Source organism: Lepidochelys kempii, chromosome 1, assembly GCF_965140285.1.
Source record: "Lepidochelys kempii isolate rLepKem1 chromosome 1, rLepKem1.hap1, whole genome shotgun sequence".
In the NCBI taxonomy this organism is placed as follows: Eukaryota; Metazoa; Chordata; order Testudines; family Cheloniidae; genus Lepidochelys; species Lepidochelys kempii.
Genome location: NC_136380.1, coordinates 297192839 through 297212239, shown reverse-complemented (window position 1 = coordinate 297212239; position 19401 = coordinate 297192839). Strand labels below are relative to the sequence as shown.

Sequence of the window (19401 nt, the reverse complement as noted above, 5' to 3'; positions counted from 1 at the left end):
TGTTTTTATTCTGTGCGGTGTCTAAACATATGTTGACAATTATGTACTTATACATGATGGCTTTATAATGTGAGTTCTTGCTGAAAGATCTTACAGAAAACCCCAGATAACACTGAACCAAAACTTCAGTTTTTATTGATATATTGAAATGACAAAATAGACAGTAAGGAGAGGTTTATTTAACTGAAACATTTGAAGGTGTTTTACATTCAATAGGTATGTACTGGGGGAAGTTTTCATAATCAGTATTTTAATCACTTTTAGATTTATCTAGTGCCTACATAGAGCAAATGATATTAACAGCTTGATTTGTTATACAAACCTCTAACACAAGTTAACTTTATTTAAAAATCTTAATCTTAATCTTAAAAATACAGCCTTTTGCTGTATGAGTGTTTCAAAAGTAGTTTATCACTTGCTCATCATCTATATTTTTTCTGTTAACAAATCTATTAAATAAACTAGGGGGTTTGAGTTGTTATTCATCACATTCCTAACATTCATTTGTTCAAGCAGCTACATCTTTCCCCATGTGCTTTATGAAGGCAAACAACATTTTAGAAAGGAGTCATTCAACCATCAAATGGCCAGTAATATTTCAAGGAACAGTAGTTCAGGGTTTTATTAATGCCCTTATTGTGTGCTGCTTCTGAGTGTTCACTGACAAAGTATTAACCAGATACTACTAGTGCTTTTGTCCAGTGAACATATATGACAGAATAGATAATGTAGTGGGGTGAATACTCAGACTCATAGATATTAAGGTCAGAAGGGACCATTATGATCATCTAGTCTGACCTCCTGCACAATGCAGGCCACAGAATCTCACCCACCCATTCCTGCAATAAACTTCTCACCTATGGCTGAGCTACTGAAGTCCTCAAATCATGGTTTAAAGACTTCAAGGTGCAGAGAATCCTCCAGCAAGTGACCCATGCCCCATGCTACAGAGGAAGGCAAAAAACCCCCAGGGCCTCTGCCAATCTGCCCTGGAGGAAAATTCCTTCCCGACCCCAAATATGGTGATCAGCTGAACCCTAAGCATGTGGGCAAGATTCACTAGCCAGATACCCAGGAAAGAATTCTCTGTAGTAACTCAGATTCCATCCCATCTAACATCTCATCACAGGCCATTGGGCCTATTTACCATGAATAGTTAAAGATCAGTTAATTGCCAAAATCATGTTATCTCATCATACCGTTTCCTCAATAAACTTATCGAGTTTAATCTTGAAGCCAGATAGGTCTTTTGCTCCCACTGCTTCCCTTGGAAGGCTATTTCAGAACTTCACTCCTCTGATGGTTAGAAACCTTCATCTAATTTCAAGTCTAAACTTCCCGATGGCCAGTTTATGAAGAGTTCATGTAGCGTTCATGCACCTGGAAACAGTCAGGGCACACCCTGACTGTTGTGTAGGAGCGATGCACACATTGCTCTGCTCTGTCCAAGGACATGGACCATGGGAACATGGACCATTTGGGAAGTCAAAATAAGGACATCAACCGTGGGAAGCTTCCTGGGCCTAGGCTCAAGGCCTGAGAACAAAGATTGTAGTAGATAGAGGCCGGTAAATAAGAATATTAATCAAAGTCATATTATTTCCTTTGTTGATGCCTTTTGCGGGCGGAGTATGTAATGCGCAGGGGGGAAGGAAATAAAAGAGAGGTGGAAAAGCTGACAGGAAAGATCCCGTCAGCAGACCAGCCTGCTTGCTTGCCTAAAGCCGTGTCCTGTCTTGTATTGAACCGCCATAAGTTTATATCCATTTGTTCTTGTGTCCACACTCGTACTGAACTGAAATAATTCCTCTCCCTCTTCGGTATTTATCCCTCTGATATATTTATAGAGAGCAATCTTATCTCCCCTCAGCCTTCTTTTAGTTAGGCTAAACAAGCCAAGCTCCTTGAGTCTCCTTTCATAAGACAGGTTTTCCATTCCTCGGATCATCCTAGTAGTCCTTCTCTGTACCTGTTCCAGTTTGAATTCATCCTTCTTAAACATGGGAGACCAGAACTGCACACAATATTCCAGGTGAGGTCTCACCAGTGCCTTGTATCACGGTACTAACACCTCTGTATCTCTACTAGAAATACCTCGCCTGATGCATCCCAAGACCGCATTAGCTTTTTTCACGGCCATATTACATTGGCGGCTCATAGTCATCCTGTGGTCAACCAATACTCCAAGGTCCTTCTCCTCCTCCGTTACTTCTAATTGATGTGTCCCCAGCTTATAACTAAAATTCTTGTTATTAATACCTAAATGCATGACCTTACACTTCTCACTATTAAATTTCATCCTATTACTATTACTCCAGTTTACAAGGTCATCCAGATCCTCCTGTATGATATCTCGGTCCTTCTCTAAATTGGCAATACCCCCCAGCTTTGTATCATCCGCAAACTTTATTAGCACACTCCCACTTTTTGTGCTCAGGTCAGTAATAAAAAGATTAAATAAGATTGGTCCCAAAACCGATCCCTGAAGAACTCCACTGGTAACCTCCGTCCAGTCTGACAGTTCACCTTTCAGTATAACCCGCTGTAGTCTCATTTTAACCAATTCCTTATCCACCTTTCAATTTTCATATTGATCCCCATCTTTTCCAATTTAACTAATAATTCCCTATGTGGCACAGTATCAAACGCCTTACTGAAATCTAGATAAATTAGATCCACTGCATTTCCTTTGTCTAAAAAAATCTGTTACTTTCTCAAAGAAGGAGATCAGGTTGGTTTGGCACGATCTGCCTTTTGTTAAACCATTTGTATTTTGTCCCATTTACCATTGACTTCAATGTCCTTAACTACTTTCTCCTTCAGAAGTTTTTCCAAGCCCTTGCATACTACAGATGTCAAACTAACAGGCCTGTAGTTACCCGGATCACGTTTTTTTCCTTTCTTAAAAATAGGAACTATGTTATCAATTCTCTAGTCATACGGTACAACCACTGAGTTTACAGATTCATTAAAAATTCTTGCTAATGGGCTTGCAATTTCATGTGCCAATTTCTTTAATATTCTTTAATTAGATTTAGTCCCATTAAACTGTTCAAGTTTTGCTTCTACCTCAGATATGGTAATATCTGCCTCCATATCCTCATTCCCATTTGTCATGCTACCATTATCCCTAAAATCCTCTTTAGACTTATTAAAGACTGAGGCAAAGTATTTGTTTAGATATTGGGCCATGCCTAGATTATCTTTAACCTCTACTCCATCCTCAGTGTTTAGTGGTCCCACTTCTTCTTTCTTTGTTTTCTTCTTATTTATATGGCTATAGAACCTTTTACTATTGGTTTTAATTCTCTTTGCAAGGTCCAACTCTACTTGACTTTTAGCCTTTCTCACTTTATCCCTACATGTTCTGGCCTCAATAAGGTAGCTTTCCTTGCTGATCCCTACCATCTTCCACTCCCTGTATGCTTTCTGCTTTTTCTTAATCACCTCTCTGAGATGCTTGCTCATCCAGCTTGGTCTACAACTCCTGCCTATGAATTTTTCCCCCTTTCTTGGGATGCAGGCTTCCAATAGCTTCTGCAGCTTTAACTTGAAGTAATCCCAGGCCTCTTCTGCCTTTAGATCCATAATACTTCAGCACGCAAATCATGTGGCCCTATTCAACTCCGTTAGTGTCTGTGGCTGCTTCCTATTCCTGGGGCAAAGACTACACGGTGCACGCTGGCCATCAGTTGACATGAATTTTTTTTTCTTTTAAAAGGCTGCAGTCTGACATGGTCTGGCTTTGGGTGAGCTCCAGAACAGTCCATTAAGTGATTGTGATCGGGAGCTCATAAGCCCCCACAACAGCAGTCTTATGATTAAGCAATGGGGACAACAGTCTCTCCTACCCACCTTGTAGGGTAAGTGGAGAAGCCAATTCTCCCCCACAGCCTGAGGCACCATTGAAGACTTACTCCTGACATAGGGCTGATAGTTTCATGGTAACCCGTATCTCCCCCTTCATGGTCCCTTGAGAGCACCCAACTTCTCTCCCTACTGACTGGGGGATTTAAGCCTGCACAGCTGCCTGCCTTACACTGTGATATCCCTAGCAAGCCAGTCTGCCTAAAGGCCCACGGCTCTGCTATACTTTCTCTCCAAAAGCTATGAACAGCATATTGCCAACTGTTACCAGTTACTGCACAGTCTAAGTAAGCACATTTATTCTTAAGGTAAAAGCATTACAGTAAAACGTGAAAACCCAAGTTCCTATACAGGTGCTAAAAGCTTAGCAGAGGTCACCCATCAGTCTTATTAGGCCCAAGTCTTTCCAACCCTCCTGCAAAGGTTGGAGCTCTTGGACAGATGGTCCTGTCTAGTTGCTGAATCAGCAAGGCAGCCCCGAGTCAGTTTTAACTCTGGCTTTTTATTTCAAAAGCACTTTCTTTGGCTGTTGGTTTCTGGGAAGACCCAGTCTGAACCAAACCTCATGAGGGATGGTACCTCTCTGTAGGTGTTTACAACCTGAGTGATTCACCTTAATCACCCCCTCCTGTTTTTAATTCCTGGTGGAATTGTAACAACACTCCCCCCTTGGAGTTACATACAATTCCTGGCCCAGCGAGTGTTACATAGACCACTCCTACAATTCGGACAAAATTGTCCCCACAGATATTGCATGCAGTTGTAATATCTGTCACAAGGGGTATAAAAAGTTTCCTGCAGACCTACATCACAGGACCAGAGGGTACAGAAAGGGCCTATATAGGGTATTTTGTGGTACAAGAGAACATTCATTTTGCTAGTTCTCCTCCAGGTCTATAATTCCTGCCCTTTTGTAGCAGCACCCCTGGATAGGCTACAGTAATGGTGCTACATCTCCAGACTTCAGAAAGTTGTATGGATCAGCAGATCACATATGTTCTATTTGATTGAGTCCCAAGATTAATACAGCTAGTCTTATTATTTTCCTTTTAAAATTACATTTAAAACAAAAACTTAAATTCCATCCCAAGTAAGATTTCTAACCCTCACCCAGTTAGTAGTGCAATGTAGTAATATTAGCTACATATATCCAACTAGACTTGACCATTTCATTACCAAAACCCATAAGACCTAAAATATGAAAGCCTTTAATATTCCCACTTCAGAGTAAAAGTTTACATGCACAAGTCAACTGAGCCACAAGTAGAGCTGATAAAATTCCTGACAGAGAAACAGTGAGAAAAATGTTTTCACTGCTGAAATGTGTTTCTAAAGTTTCTTCTGTGGCAGTGCTTTTAAATCACGAGGTTCTAACTTCACATTTTTTAAAAATGGAGTTGTGAACACTAAGTAGCTCCTGATTCAGTTATTTTAAATAAACACTTAGCAATTTTATAGTGATTTGTTCAACGTACTACACAGACATTATGTTGTTAAGCAAAAACATGAGACATACCTGATAGGTGCAGGGAGAGAGGGGAAAAAAACCTATAGAAGAACACACCTCTTTGCCCTACAAGAGGGCAAAAGGGACAAAGGAGGAAGATCAGAGCACTGAGGGGATGGAAGGGGATTAACGGACGATCAGAGAAATATATTAAATAGCACTGATACAAGATATGTAATTTTTTTAAAATAGCTGAAATGTAAAATTTTATTGCAATATAAAATAGACTTAAAAGTCTCTATTGGAAATAATAGGTGGAACTAAAGTAAATCACACCAGGAAGTATTACTGTTAATGCATTATCGCCCCAGAAAATGAGATTAAAATACATCCCCAACTAAATAAGCACAATTGTGATGTTGCCATCTGTTAATGTACATGCCCAACACCAGGATGTATTATGAAATGATCTAAGACTTGCAAACCCTTTATATTTATCTTTAAAAAAATTCAAGTCCAATTAGTACAGGGATCCTCAAACTGCGGGTTGTGACCCCTCAGGGGGTCGTAAGGTTATTACACGGGGGGGTCACCAGCTGTCAGCCTCCACCCCTAATACTGCTTCTCCTCAGAATTTATAATAGTGTTAAACATAAAAAATGTGTTTTTAATTTATAAGGAAGGTCACACTCAGGCATGCTGTGTGAAAGGGGTCAGCAATGCAAAAGTTTGAGAACCACTGCATTATTAGGAATGTACTTTGCCCACTGGACCATCGGTTGCATTTAAGCACATTTTAATTATTTAAGCTCATCCAGAACTTAACTCACATGTCTCATACTTGATTTTCTTACCTACTTATTACAAAATGTGTATTTTTGCTATTTCTATTGAACAGATTAGGTCTAGTTAAAGCAAATTTAGACTCTCCTTGGCTTATTTTAGTAACTAATTTAGAAAAACAATAAAAGGAGTAAAGTGAAAGCTATTAAGGCTCTGCCAGCAGTTTTTTTTTTAAACAAGTTGGATTTGTAAATGTTCATGCTATTTAATTTCAAAACATTCAAGGAAAAAAGCTGCCTTCGTAATGTATTTATTATATTGCAGTAGAAATGGCAAATGCATTGGAAAACCATTTGTAATCAATTTGTTTTCTCTCAAGAACTGATTCAGTATCATGAAGCCTTTTTACTAAGCATAAACAATTTTGCATCAGAGTATACAGGTACTATAGTTTAACAGCATGATTTAGAAACATTTTAGTATAGTGATTTTAGAGCAGCTCCATAATTGATTGAATGCATTAACTTATGCAAATTTGTAGTGTTTTACTTGATCATACAGTACTTAACAGTTTAAGGATCGTATAAAAGTATGAATAATTCTAGTGCTTTCAATGTCAGATTTCTTTAAATGACAGTTCCACAAAACCAGAAGTTAATTTCAAGCAGCAACTCCTCTATGTGAAAAATAATCTAGCTATTCCTGAATATTTGCATCAGGTATACTAGTTTCATTCATCTTCTCTATTTAAAAAACCTTCAGAGACAGACATTACATACAATAAAATGTTTTCCTTCATGATGGCTGAAAGGAAAAAAAATAGGTCTTTATTTGGAATGCTGCTACAGAATCTACTCCTGCAAATCTTTACTCAGATGAGTACTCATTAGCTTCAGTGGGCTACTCGTGTGAGTAAATGTTTGCAAATCTAGCCCCACAGTGACAGTTAAGCCAATAGTAAGAACTGACTGAAGATTACATAGAATCAATATTCAATACAGAGATCAGGAGTTTATAATAAAGTGTGTAGCTATTAAATAATTAAAAATAAAGCAGTACTAGTTTTGTAATCCTTTTCTAGTTTTGAACTGATTAACAACTCTTCCACAATATATGGACAATATAAACTCTAAAATGGCAGAGCCAGATAAGTGCTATGGAAAAACAAGGCTTATTTCTAGCATATATCAGTGTGGAATGATTTCAGTTCATTACTAAAAATTGGAATTTTTCATCTCTATTGTAATGTATTACCACGAGTGCAAGTAATAGATTTTAATCAGTAGGTGTTTCAGAGTCTGCAGGACCCCTAATTAGTCTTCGGATTCCCCTTTTTCCTGCAGGACCTTTTGGCTTAGCAAAATTTTGTTTGTGTGCATGATGTTTTGGATGAACCTCTTCATAAAGGAAGTCAGGAGTTAACTCATCACCATTATCTATTTCAATCTGCCAAGGGAGGATAAGAGACAGTTAAACGTATTTCATGATTTTGATTAACAACCTGTGAAAGAGTTTATATTTACTGAAGCACTAAAACTATATTCAAACAAACATAAGCAAGAAAGTTCAGAGTTCAAGGTGAAACGTTGACCCTTAATTCATTTGTGTCCAGTGCCCTCTACAAAACTGAACAAATCCTCATTTGTTTTTGAGTTTGTCAGACCCTTACTGGTATGCAGTTTTTGTGATTTAGCTTTCCAATTCATTTTTCAGGAGTATAACAGAAATGTGCAACGTATCTCTCAAGTTGGAAGAAACTCCTTCAAACCTCATGTTCTATCACAACCTTTCAACTTTTAGTAGAAAAACAATCAATCAATCATTTTACTTATTAAAAGTGTTTTAAAAATAATGTTTGTAAAGGCAACCAATATACATGTTGCTTTCCCTGCAGAGAGAATAAAATGGACCTGAATGATCTGCAACCTAATGAGCAGCCTAATGCAGCCCAGCCCAGTGTAACTATTCAGACAAGGAAGAAACTATAACAAATTAAAATCTTTATCTATAAAAGTATCAAAACACAACCCTGCCTGGAAGAAAACTATTGTTCTCAAGCCAAAATCCACTGGTTTTATTGTATGAACTTAGATCTCTGAAAATGCTTTGACCCTGTACCACTGAGCATTTAGAATTTCCTGGCACCCCAGTTACGGCCAGTAATAGATCCATCAGCAACTACTTTGCAGCAAGAGGTCAAACAAATCCTCAGGAATACTCTTCCTAGTGATTTCAAAGGTCATGTCAGGCCATTATTTAATTTTAAAGAAAGGAAAAGCATATTGACCTCCATCTAAGAAATATGTATATATAAAGTTATTTTTGACATAGCTTCAATAGATGAACATTAGACAATGAAAGAGAATCTCTGGTTGATATTAATCCTGCCATGTGTTTAATACTGAAATGTTATCCACAGAAACAAAATTAAAAAGCTCTCCCTCATTTGTAGTATCTGTAGTTTAAGAACGTGGTCTGATGTACTGCAGTCCTTGAAGAGCCCCACCAAATATTATCAGTTCTTGAGTACAGAAGCAATTTTTTCTTTATGGTAATATAGGACTGGAATTCTTGATAAGAAAAGGCATGCACTTAATTAGTGCAAACTAGGATTTGTAAATAAGGTGCTTAAAGATAGCAATTAAAGTTACAGGGTCACTGCCTAAAATTAATTGTTTTTGAAAGTGTAATCTTTTTATCATGAAAGTGCAACTTACAAATGTAGAATTTTTTTTTTTAAAACATAACTGCACTCAAAAACAAAACAATGTAAATCTTTAGAGCCTACAAATCGAAGCATGAAGGAGCATATGAATGTTTACCATATCTGGCACATAAATATCTTGCAACACCAGCTATAACAGTGCCATGCAAACACCTATTTCACTTTCAGGTGACATTGTAAATAAGAAGTGGGCAGCATTATCTGCTATAAAAGTAAACAAACTTGTTTGTCTTAGTGACTGGCAGAACAAGTAGTAGAACTGAGTGGACTTTTATGAGGTGAATTGAAAAATACATTTTCTTATGTTTATTTTTTACAGTGCAAATAGTTGTAATAAAATAAAGTGAGCACTGTAGACTTTGTATTCTGTGTTGTAATTGAAATCAATATATTTGAAAATTTAGAAAAACATCGGAAAATATTTATAATAAATTTAAATTGGTATTTTATTATGGTTTAACAGGGCAATTGAAATGATGATTAATCGCAACTATTTTTTTAAATCTAGTTAATTTGTTTTGCGTTAGTCATATGTATTAACTGCAATTGACAGCCCTAAAAAATTTGCTTGACCTCATAAACCATTGTTATCCAATGCATACGGGCTACACTCACATATTAATAGAATCATAGACTATCAGGATTGGAAGGGACCTCAGGAGGTCATCTAGTTCAACCCCCTGCTCAAAGCAGGACCAATCCCCAATTTTTGCCCCAGATCCCTAAAGGGCCCCCTCAAGGATTGAGCTCACAACCCTGGGTTTAGCAGGCCAATGCTCAAACCACTGAGCTATCCCTCTAGGTATTATGCACATGGTATATTATATTAATATTAAGTGTGTGGTAATCATAAATTGTATTATGCCTTCTCTTGCTCACTTAAGTATCCCACAATACCTTGTAAAAGTACAAGTCAACATTTTGCATAAGCAAATGGGAAAACTGTCAAAGGTAAGATATGTAAATATTCTACCCTGGTAGAGGTAGGGGAATGCCTTCATGACCCAACTAGTTTGGAATTCGGTGTTCGAAAACAAGAGACAAGAGGGGTATACCATGGTACCAGTAAAATAAAGTACCATAAAATAAAGTAATTGGGGAAATTTTAGTCTGAGGGGTGATGTATACAGTGCATCTTACTTGTAAACAGGTCTAATTTAAACAGAGGTAGTTTTGGGGGCGTATTCTGGGATCACACATTCTGCGTAATGTTAACTGGACATACAGCGAAAAGGACTGGTGATGTATTAAACTCTTTCTTTCTTGTACCATACTGTTTTCTCTATAGACAATAAATTGGCTCAGCTTGGTTATTTGGTCTCAAATGTTTTTAATATTGACAAGCAAGTGTAGTCAAAATTAATTGGCTATACATTAACCAACACAATTCAGCTATACAGAAGGTAAAACTCAAGATAAAGGAAATTAATGTTCTTCCCGCACTGCACAGATATGGGACCTCTAATATGCTTACCTTTCTCATTATCTGCATCCACAGTTGTCTTTCTACAATTTCTAACAGAGGGCTCTTGCAACTAGAGTATAGCATCCGTTCTCGAATACTGCACGTATACCCAGGCATAGAGTAGATAAATACTGCAGAATGAAAACGGTGTAAGAACTATTACCTTAAAATCATGACTTGTGACAGACATTTAAACAAAATATTCTACAAAGTCTGAAGGGGAAGAAACAACACCACTATACATCTTTAGTTACAATGTAAACTTATAAGTGACCAATGAATGGAAAGATATTGGCCAATATTTTCAAGTGAACAATGGTTTTGGGTGCCCAACTGGAGACACTCTAAAAAGTGCTTGATTTTCAGAGTGCGTGCAGCACTTTTGAAAAATCAGGGCTTTTTAAAGCAGTTTCAAAGTCTGACACCCAAAGGACATTGAAAATCAGTGGCCACTTTTGAAAGCCTTAACCACTGAAACTATGCACCAAATTTTATCATTTATATACCATCTTCCCCATCTCAAGATTACTTCTAAGTTATATGAAATGAACAAATGAAATTTCACATATAGGAATTCTCATACCTATGGATTCCAAGTAATCTCCTTCATGGGAATGCTTATAAAGGAAAAAATGATAGCGTGCAGAATCCTTTGGAATCCTGTTTGGCAAATCCTTAAGTTCAGTATGGAGTGTGCTGGCCAAAACAATAGTTTCATTTTTTATATCAATTTGCTGTTAAACAAACACAAGTTAGAGCAGATACAGAGAGCAGCATAATCAGAGAAGCTGATATGAGAAAACAGATAATTTAGAATCCTATTCTGAATTAAACATTGCAGTACATGTTCATACATGTACAATTTAAACAACTACTGCATAATTGTATTCTGTAAAATAATTAAATGCAATATTTTGTACTTGCCAGTTGCACATAGTTAAGCTGTTTATTTTTCAGTTTTTCCAGAGCCTGAATAGCTTCCTTAGCCAAAGGGAATGCTACTCCTTGCAGTGTCTGATGCTTGGTATCTACACCAACTTCCACTTGGACCTGGAATTAATATAAATCAGTTTAATTATAATCTAAAATCTTCAAAGTATTCACACAGATTTTAGTCTCAGAGTAAGTAGTATTTCATTCTGCATTCAGTAAGTGACAGAGATTTTTAAAAATGACTAAAATGGCATTGCCTTACTCAACAGTTCTGTTCCTTTTTATGTTTATAGAATCACATCTACTTACTTTTCTAAAAAAACAATTTTGTTTTTTTATATCAGTCTCCCATAACTCTAAAAACCTCTCTGCAGTGCTGAAGTATCAACAGAATAATTAGTTAAGTTGCAATTTCAGAATCTTTAATTCTGATGATTATGTATAAACCAGAAAGAAGAAAGCTTTCATATTCCGGTGGAATCCTAGTGCTGGCTGGCAGTTAGAAAAAACATCTCTTTTCTTGTAAACTTAGCAGATTTGATATGGAACTCATCAAAAGCCTACAAATATGGAAACCAATTATGTCACTTCGAGTCACTTTTCAGAGAACTATTGTCCACATATGCAATGTTCCAGAAATGAACTCTGTGCTCTGTATTTTATTTTCCAAATCGAACTGATCAGAATTTACCTTGGCAGCCTATTTATATATAGGCTATATCTTCCAAAGCCACACAAGCATTTTCCTGTGGCTGATTTATGTTCATCATCATCACTGAAGTACAACATTAAAAAGGCTAGACTTGGATCTAAATGAACGCAATGTTAATATTAAAATCAAAAACTGAAGTTAATGCAACATTGAAGTTTAAAAATCTAAAATCATACAAAACAGGAAATGAAAAGATAAGGTATTTGGAGCAATGCTAAATCACACTGCACATACTTGTGTTACAGTATACATTTTAATCCCAGTTAGTAACTGAAAATATGACATTCTTTCTGCTTCGGCTTGGCAAGCCAGTCAATTGACCAGTCAAGTAATGTCAGTTGACTGCAGCCAAACTGTCAAATATTCCAGCAAGAATGTTCTGATGTAGGCAGCAGCCTCTTGTTAGAGCAAGCCTACTTAGAAGTCTTGACCACTCACATGATTACTCACTACCTGCTAATTTCACCTATTGGGGGAAAAAGGAGAACTAACTGAAAGCAGAGCATCATGATTGGTAGGAATCTTCTAGAACAGGGGTAGGCAACCTATGGCACGCATGCCGAAGGTGGCATGCAAGCTGATTTTCAGTGGCACTCACACTGCCCAGGTTCCGGCTGCCGGCCCGGGGTTCTGGCCGCAGCCGGGACCTGGGTCCTGGCCACTGGTCTGGGGGCCTTTGCTGCTGGCCTGGGGTCCTGGCCCTCAGCCTGGGGCTCTGCAGCTACCCCCACCTGTGGCCCACTGGCCCCCGCCCTGGGGCAGTGAGGGGTGCAGACGGGGCAAGGGGGGCACAGCTCAGCACCCTCACCTTAAAAATTGTTCCAGTGCCACTGTACTGGGATATTTTTAAGTCCTGATTTTCTGCTTACATCGCTTTCATGTCACGTGGAACAGCACACTGCGTTTGACGTTGAGATTAGAATGTACATGCAAGAACTGAAATCAGAATTTTCTGACAGATTTCAAGATTTCCAGCGATTTGGCCCATTCTTTCTTTTCTAATTAAACCTGGAAAGTTCAACGAAAGCGAATTGGATTTGTCTGTATTTCAGTGGATGGACGTTGAAGATTTCGAAATGCAGCTCATTCAGTTAAAAAACTCAGAATTGTGGGTATCAAAGTTTGGAGATCTGCGGAGTGCCGTTGAAGCTACCGAGTGAGATCATAGGGCTTTTATTCTGACCTGCTGGACGTCCCTGCCAGTGAAATTTAACTGTTTGAAGAAAATTGCGTTTGCAATGCTTTTAGCATTTAGATCCACATACCTGTGTGAACAGGTATTTTCACACATGAAATCTGTCCTTTGTCCCTCTCGGAGCCGGTTAACAACTGATCACTCAGAAGCCTGTGTGCAGCTTAAAGAATCCAAATACATTCTAGACATTGGAAAACTCAGTAAGGGCAAGGATCACACTAAACTGATAAGATCTTCATTTTAATTTAATTTTAAATGAAGCTTCTTAAACATTTTAAAAACCTTATTTACTTTACATACAACAATAGCTTAGTTATATATTATAGACTTATAGAAAGAGACCTTCTAAAAACATTAAAATGTATTACTGGCAAGCGAAACCTTAAATTAGACTGAATAAATGAAGACTCGGCACACCACTTCTGAAAGGTTGCCGATGCCTGTTCTAGAACAAGTACGTATGTATAGCTTTATTTGTCAGGCCATCATTGCACACGTTGGTTTACAAACCACATTAAACAAGTTAAAAGACACAGTTCCCTGCCTTGAAGAGCTTATAATCTAAACTGACTAGACAAACACACAGAAATCAATGCAGAAGGGAGCGGGAAAGGGAATGGAGGCTTACCTGTCATTAAACCTCCTCCCCCAACACAAAAAGAAAAAAGATGGACAACCACTAAACTGCTTAAAGAGTTGGACTGCTGCCTACTTAGCAAATATAAAAGGAAAAAAGTCATTTTAAATGCACTTATGCTATGTGTTTTATTTATTTATTCCTTTGTTTTGTAATTCAGTCTTGTGTTATTCAGTCTTGAATCATGTTCACATTTAAACGCTAACCTAACATTACTAAAAAAGGTGATATGATTATACTTTCATTTATCATTTCTTTTCATTGGGTTTCATGTTTTTCTGAGCTAACATAACTCAATTAGGTCTTTTTTTTTTGTAATTAGGCACAAGTATCTATCTAAGGCTAGGCCTACTGGAGATCACCAAGTTTTATTCTTTTTTGTTACTCTGCTAATAAGTTAGTAGTTGAAAATATTGGGTCATTTGAGACATTATTTAACCAGTCAATTGGCCAATTATATTTTGGACTGGTCAAATGCCCAACCTGAGTTTGTGTGCCCCTGTCCCACCCTGCAGACTTTCTGAAAACTTTCGACTGGTTTGCTTCTCTCCTCCTGCAAGCTTCCTCCTACAACACTTCAGAAATTTCTACTCATCCCCCTGCCTGTCTTCCCAGACAATGTTGTACCTCATTAATCTTAATTTGCCGAAGTTCCTCTTCTGCTGCAGTCAGAGGGGCAGGGGAGGACTGTGATATCAAGTATTTTCTGTATCCATTCAATGAAACATCATCCTGAAAACACAGAATCAGTATTTGGCATCAATGATTCTTCAGTTAAAGTTTTCTTTGAAGATTCTTCCTTCTGAGTATTAAGTAAGGGAAAGAACAGTTAATTTACTTTACAGTATCTGTGGTTCTTTAATATGTTTAGTATGCGTGCATTCACTTCATGAGCGTGAGATCAAAATCTTTGAGTCTTTTTGGGCCCTGCATATCCTCATGACCTCCCCACACAAGGGCATAAAGGGCAGAGCGGCCAGAGCCATCCCTCAGTTCCTCACTAATCCAGAGAAGACTGAAGAAGCAGATATGGAGTGAGTTGTGGGATCCACATGGACAGAACATCTTGAAGAACCACAGCTATTGCTGGGAAGTAACAAATCTTTCTTCAAGTATTTGTCCACTTGGATCCCTCTCTAGGTGAACAGCTAACAGTACCCCATGTGGAAAATGGAATCAAGAGGTCCTAGCTGTCACTAACTATGATTGTAACACTGCCGTCTCACATTTGGCATCTGATCTCAAGTCCAGGTCAAAGGCATAGTCACAGAGTCAGAATTTAAGGCCAGAAGGGACTATTAGATCATGCAGTCCAGTGGTTCTCAACCTGCAGCCCAATGAGCACACAGCTGAGGCCCATGTGACATTCTCAGGGCCATACAGACAGTATTGGATGTGGCCCACGATGGTAAATAGGTTGAGAACCACTGGGGTCTGACTTCCCATACATCATATGCCACCATCACCACACAGCACCCACATACTAAATCCAACAACTGAAATTAGACCAAAGCAATACAGCCCAGAGGAGACTAGACTTTTATGTGCCACAGGAAGAGAATAAGAGGGACTCAGATGCATCAGTGCTCGAGGCCCTTGTAATGGCAAGGAAATGATTATGTGAGATATACACAGATAATCCTGACAAGTGACCTGCTCCCACATGGTGCAGGGAAATGCTAAAAAACCCTCCAAGGTCACTCTCAATCTGACCTGGGTGAAAATTCCTTCCTCACTCCATGTATGGTTATCAGCTAGACCCTGGATATGTGAGGAAGAATGTGCCAGCAAGCCACCTGAGAGAGAGACTGCTCAGTGCCACCCAAGAGCCTTGGCTCATCCCGCCCAGTGTCCCATCTCCAGTTGTGGCCATCCCTGATGCTTCAGAGAAAGGAGATTTAAAAAAACCAAAAAACCCTTCAAGAATACACATTAGGGGAAAAATCCATCCCTGACCTTGCTGGTGGCCGGCAGAAACCATAAAGCATGAGATTTAGGAACAAAGCCTCAGGGCTGTTGAGTCATGCCCCCACTATCACAACCAATCCCATCATACAAACTGCACTCATAAATTTGTCCAACTCGCTCTTAAAACTAATTAAGTTGTTTGCCCCACAACTCCTATTTGGAGGCTGTTCCAGAACCTCACTCCTCTGATAGTTAGAAACCTTCTTTTAATTTCCAGCCTGATTTTGTTTATGGCCAGTTTATATCCCTTTTTTCTTGTACCAAGATTATCCTTTAACTTAAATGGCTTTTCACCCTCCCTGGTATTTACCCCCCTAATGTGTTTATACAAGGCAATCATATCCTCTCTCAGCCTTCTTTCTGCAAAACTACACAAGCAAACTCTTCCAGTTTTCTCTCATAAAATAGGCCCTACAGCCCCCGATCATCCTTATAGCTCTTCTCTGCAATTGTTGCAGTTTAAATGCATCTTTCTTGAACATGGATGATCAGAACCGTACATAGTATTCCAAATGAGGTCTTACCAATGCCTTGTACTTCTCTATCTTGCCCCAAGCAGCATCTTGAGGAAGAGCTCTATGTGGCTTGAAAGTTTGGCTCTCTCACCAACAGAAGTTAGTCCAATAAAAGATATTACCTCACCCACCTTGTCTCTCTAATATCCTGCAACCTACATGGCTACAACTACACTACCTTGCAGATGTCAGATATGGGAATATTCCCATAAATGTGCAAAGGAGGCAGCCTGAGCTCTGGTTGTCCGAGTTTTGATATTTGGGGGATGAGGTACGCCTGCCATGAGGGAACAGATTGAAATACAGTGCACAATAGGGATGTAACCTTAAAATTATATTGTTTAACTGGTTAACTGATTAAAGGGAGAGGGGCCGGGGCTGCTCCAGCTGGCCCGGGGCTGCTCCTGCCAGCACACAGAGGGTTAAGGTCGGTTAACGGTAAGCCTAATACATCCCTCCTGCATAATCCATTTAAATAATCTCTGAGAAGATAAGGATTGCCCCTAACCTATATTATTTAGTGCAATAAAAAGATAGGGAGCTTATCTAAAGAGCTTTCTTTGTACTATTTAGGTAACATAGCAGGGCCCTAGAAACATCTATGGTGGCGAGTTTCTTCTCCCCTGGAGTTGAATGGGGTTTAAAAAAAGAAAACGGGGCGGAATCAACTGGGTTCAGTGGAAATCTGAAACTACTTTGGGAATACATTTAGGATGAAGTCTCAACACCAGCCTTATCTTGATTGATTATGCTATGATGAGGGTTGGCCATGAGGACTTGGAGTTCACTAATTAACTGGCTCTTTCAGATGATATAAAAGGCCATCTTGAGAGGAAAGTGGTGAAGAGAGCATTCACCAAGAGATCCAAATGGGTTGGGGGGCTCCACGAGACTCACAAGGACAATGCGAGATCTCAAGAACAAGGGCACTCCCCGAGTGGAGAGAAAGTTAATTTTACACTATTTATTTCTCTCCTCGGTGAAAAAGTGTAAAGTTAACCCTTTAAAAAAAAACTAGAAATAGTAGTGTGGAAAAATACAGAGCATGACTGAACCAGAGGCTCAAGGTGGGTGAGGTGTTATCTTTTATTGGACCAGTTTGTGTTGGTCCAGTAAACTTTTGAACCAGAGGCTGTCATGCTGAATTTGCTGCAAGGTGGCTCCTGATGAAAGTGATGGAGAGTCCAGAGAGTTTCAGGTACAGAATATAGTCAAAATCTTGGGGATACGGCTCTCCAAAGGGTCGTAGTTCTGCAAAGATTGAGAATCATTTCCATTCTGAGGATTGGATTCCCCTTATGGAGGGCTTCCTGCTTTGTATACCCCCATATCTCAATGTCTGTACTTTGACTGGTTAAACTTTTACCCCCAATTGGGGAGATTGCAGATTATGTATTCCTTATGCCACCAACTCCTAAACCGACTTTCGCATCCCTTGATAATCTGTACCTTATTCCCTGATAACCAGAAACTTCTATGCTTGAACTCTGTACGTTTTCTTTTTATTTCAACATTATCTTAATAAATTTTATTAAGATTTCTTGTACCTGCAACAAATAGTCTCTCAGTAACACTTAGCCAGCCAACTTCCAGGCTGTTAGCTGTAATGATTTCAGGTCTGAATGTAGAATTTGGCTATGATTTCTGTGATATGTCAAGTCTGCAAATGTATTTTAGGCTGAGTTGCTGAATTGGATCAGTCAGCCAGAATTGTCTGGATGTCTAAAAAGCTATTAGACTTGTCTGATTTGTCTTATCACTCTGGGTATGAGAGGAATTGGAGGAAATGCAATAAAGAAGACCCTGATTCCTGCTGGTGTGCTGAGACTGCCGCCTAACATATATGTGTAGTCTCACCTTCCGTGTATCTGAAGTTGATCCAGGTAGGCATCCAAATCTGTTCCAGAAGCATCAGTATCTTTGTGGCTGGAAGGGTGGAGAAGGGTACAACTTTGCAGATATTCTGAGAATGTGTCCACCAATTTGATAGGATGTTAGCTGGAACAACAATATGCATGTCCATCTAATGTCTCATGGGGTGATAAACCAACCTTAGTCAGCCCTGTAACAGTCATAGGTGAAGTCTGGATAGCGGCATCATGTAAGTGCAAGTTGACATGATCTAAGAGTTTGAGACTGATCCTTACTGTGGTTGATGGACCTGATGCTGGGGATTATTGTTTTGATAGACTGAAATCTTTCATTTGGGAACGTACACCCTTGATGATCTGAAGTCTACGAGAGCTCCTATAAACTCTGTATAACTGCAATGGGCTGAGAAATTATTTGTTGCAATTTATCATTTGGCCTAATACTTTAATTATGTCAAGGACACAATATAGGGCTATGGGAGACTTCCTAATGGGATCTGCCTTTGACCAGCTAATCATCTAGATATGGGTAGATGTGAACACTCTGTCTCCTCAGATGTGCCACTACCAAGGCAAGACACTTTGTGAATTCTCTCAATGTTGTGAAGAGACAGGACCTTGCATCGATAGCACCTAGACTCTAATGTCAATCACAGATACTTCCTGTGGGTCAGATGGATCTCAATATCGAAGCGTGCGTCTTGGAGTTCAAAAGCCAAACTGGTCTTGAGCTTGTAAAGAGAGATGATGAAGGCAAATGTTACCATTCTGAATCTGAAACTATGTAGATATTTGTTGAGTCTTCTCAAGTCACAGACAGTATGAAGAACCCCCTACCCACCAAATAAAGAAATACTCTTCCCTGAATTCTAGAGGTACCTCTCCTAGACAATGAAGGGAAGCCACTTCTTTCAGTTGTTTTTTGTGAGAAGAGTCCCTGAAAAGGGAAGGAGAAGGGGGATTGAGGCAGAGACTAGAACTGAATGGAGAACCTGCAGAAGATGATTTCTTGTACCCATTTGTAGGTAGTTAAGGATAAGGAAAAACAGCATCCCACGGCAGGGTTTGGGGAGGCAGGCTCTGTCCTGGCTGGATTGTGACTCTTGACCTTGCACCTCAAACCTACTACCTAGATGACTATGCACGAGGCTGGTGGTTACATATGACCAAGGTCTCAGTCATGAAAACCCAGGATTCTTTCTAGTGGGATAATCATAGAATATCAGTGTTGGAAGGGACCTCAGGAGGTCATCTAGTCCAACCCCCTGCTCAAAGCAGGGCCA

The 19401-nt window shown here is 39.0% G+C and overlaps 1 protein-coding gene across 1 annotated transcript in view; it reads right to left on the bottom strand.

Moving 5' to 3' along the window:
• Positions 1 to 163: 163 nt before the first annotated feature.
• TWF1 (twinfilin actin binding protein 1) overlaps positions 164 to 19401 on the bottom strand; it is a 39080-nt gene continuing 19842 nt past the window's right edge. Inside the window, exons 5-9 of the mRNA XM_073328016.2 lie at positions 14392 to 14496; positions 11212 to 11337; positions 10871 to 11021; positions 10297 to 10418; positions 164 to 7543 (exon numbers count right to left, since the gene is read on the bottom strand). Of these exons, the coding sequence (XP_073184117.2) occupies positions 7373 to 7543; positions 10297 to 10418; positions 10871 to 11021; positions 11212 to 11337; positions 14392 to 14496 (675 nt within the window). The 3' untranslated portion in view covers positions 164 to 7372. The remainder of the gene's footprint in view (positions 7544 to 10296; positions 10419 to 10870; positions 11022 to 11211; positions 11338 to 14391; positions 14497 to 19401) is intronic.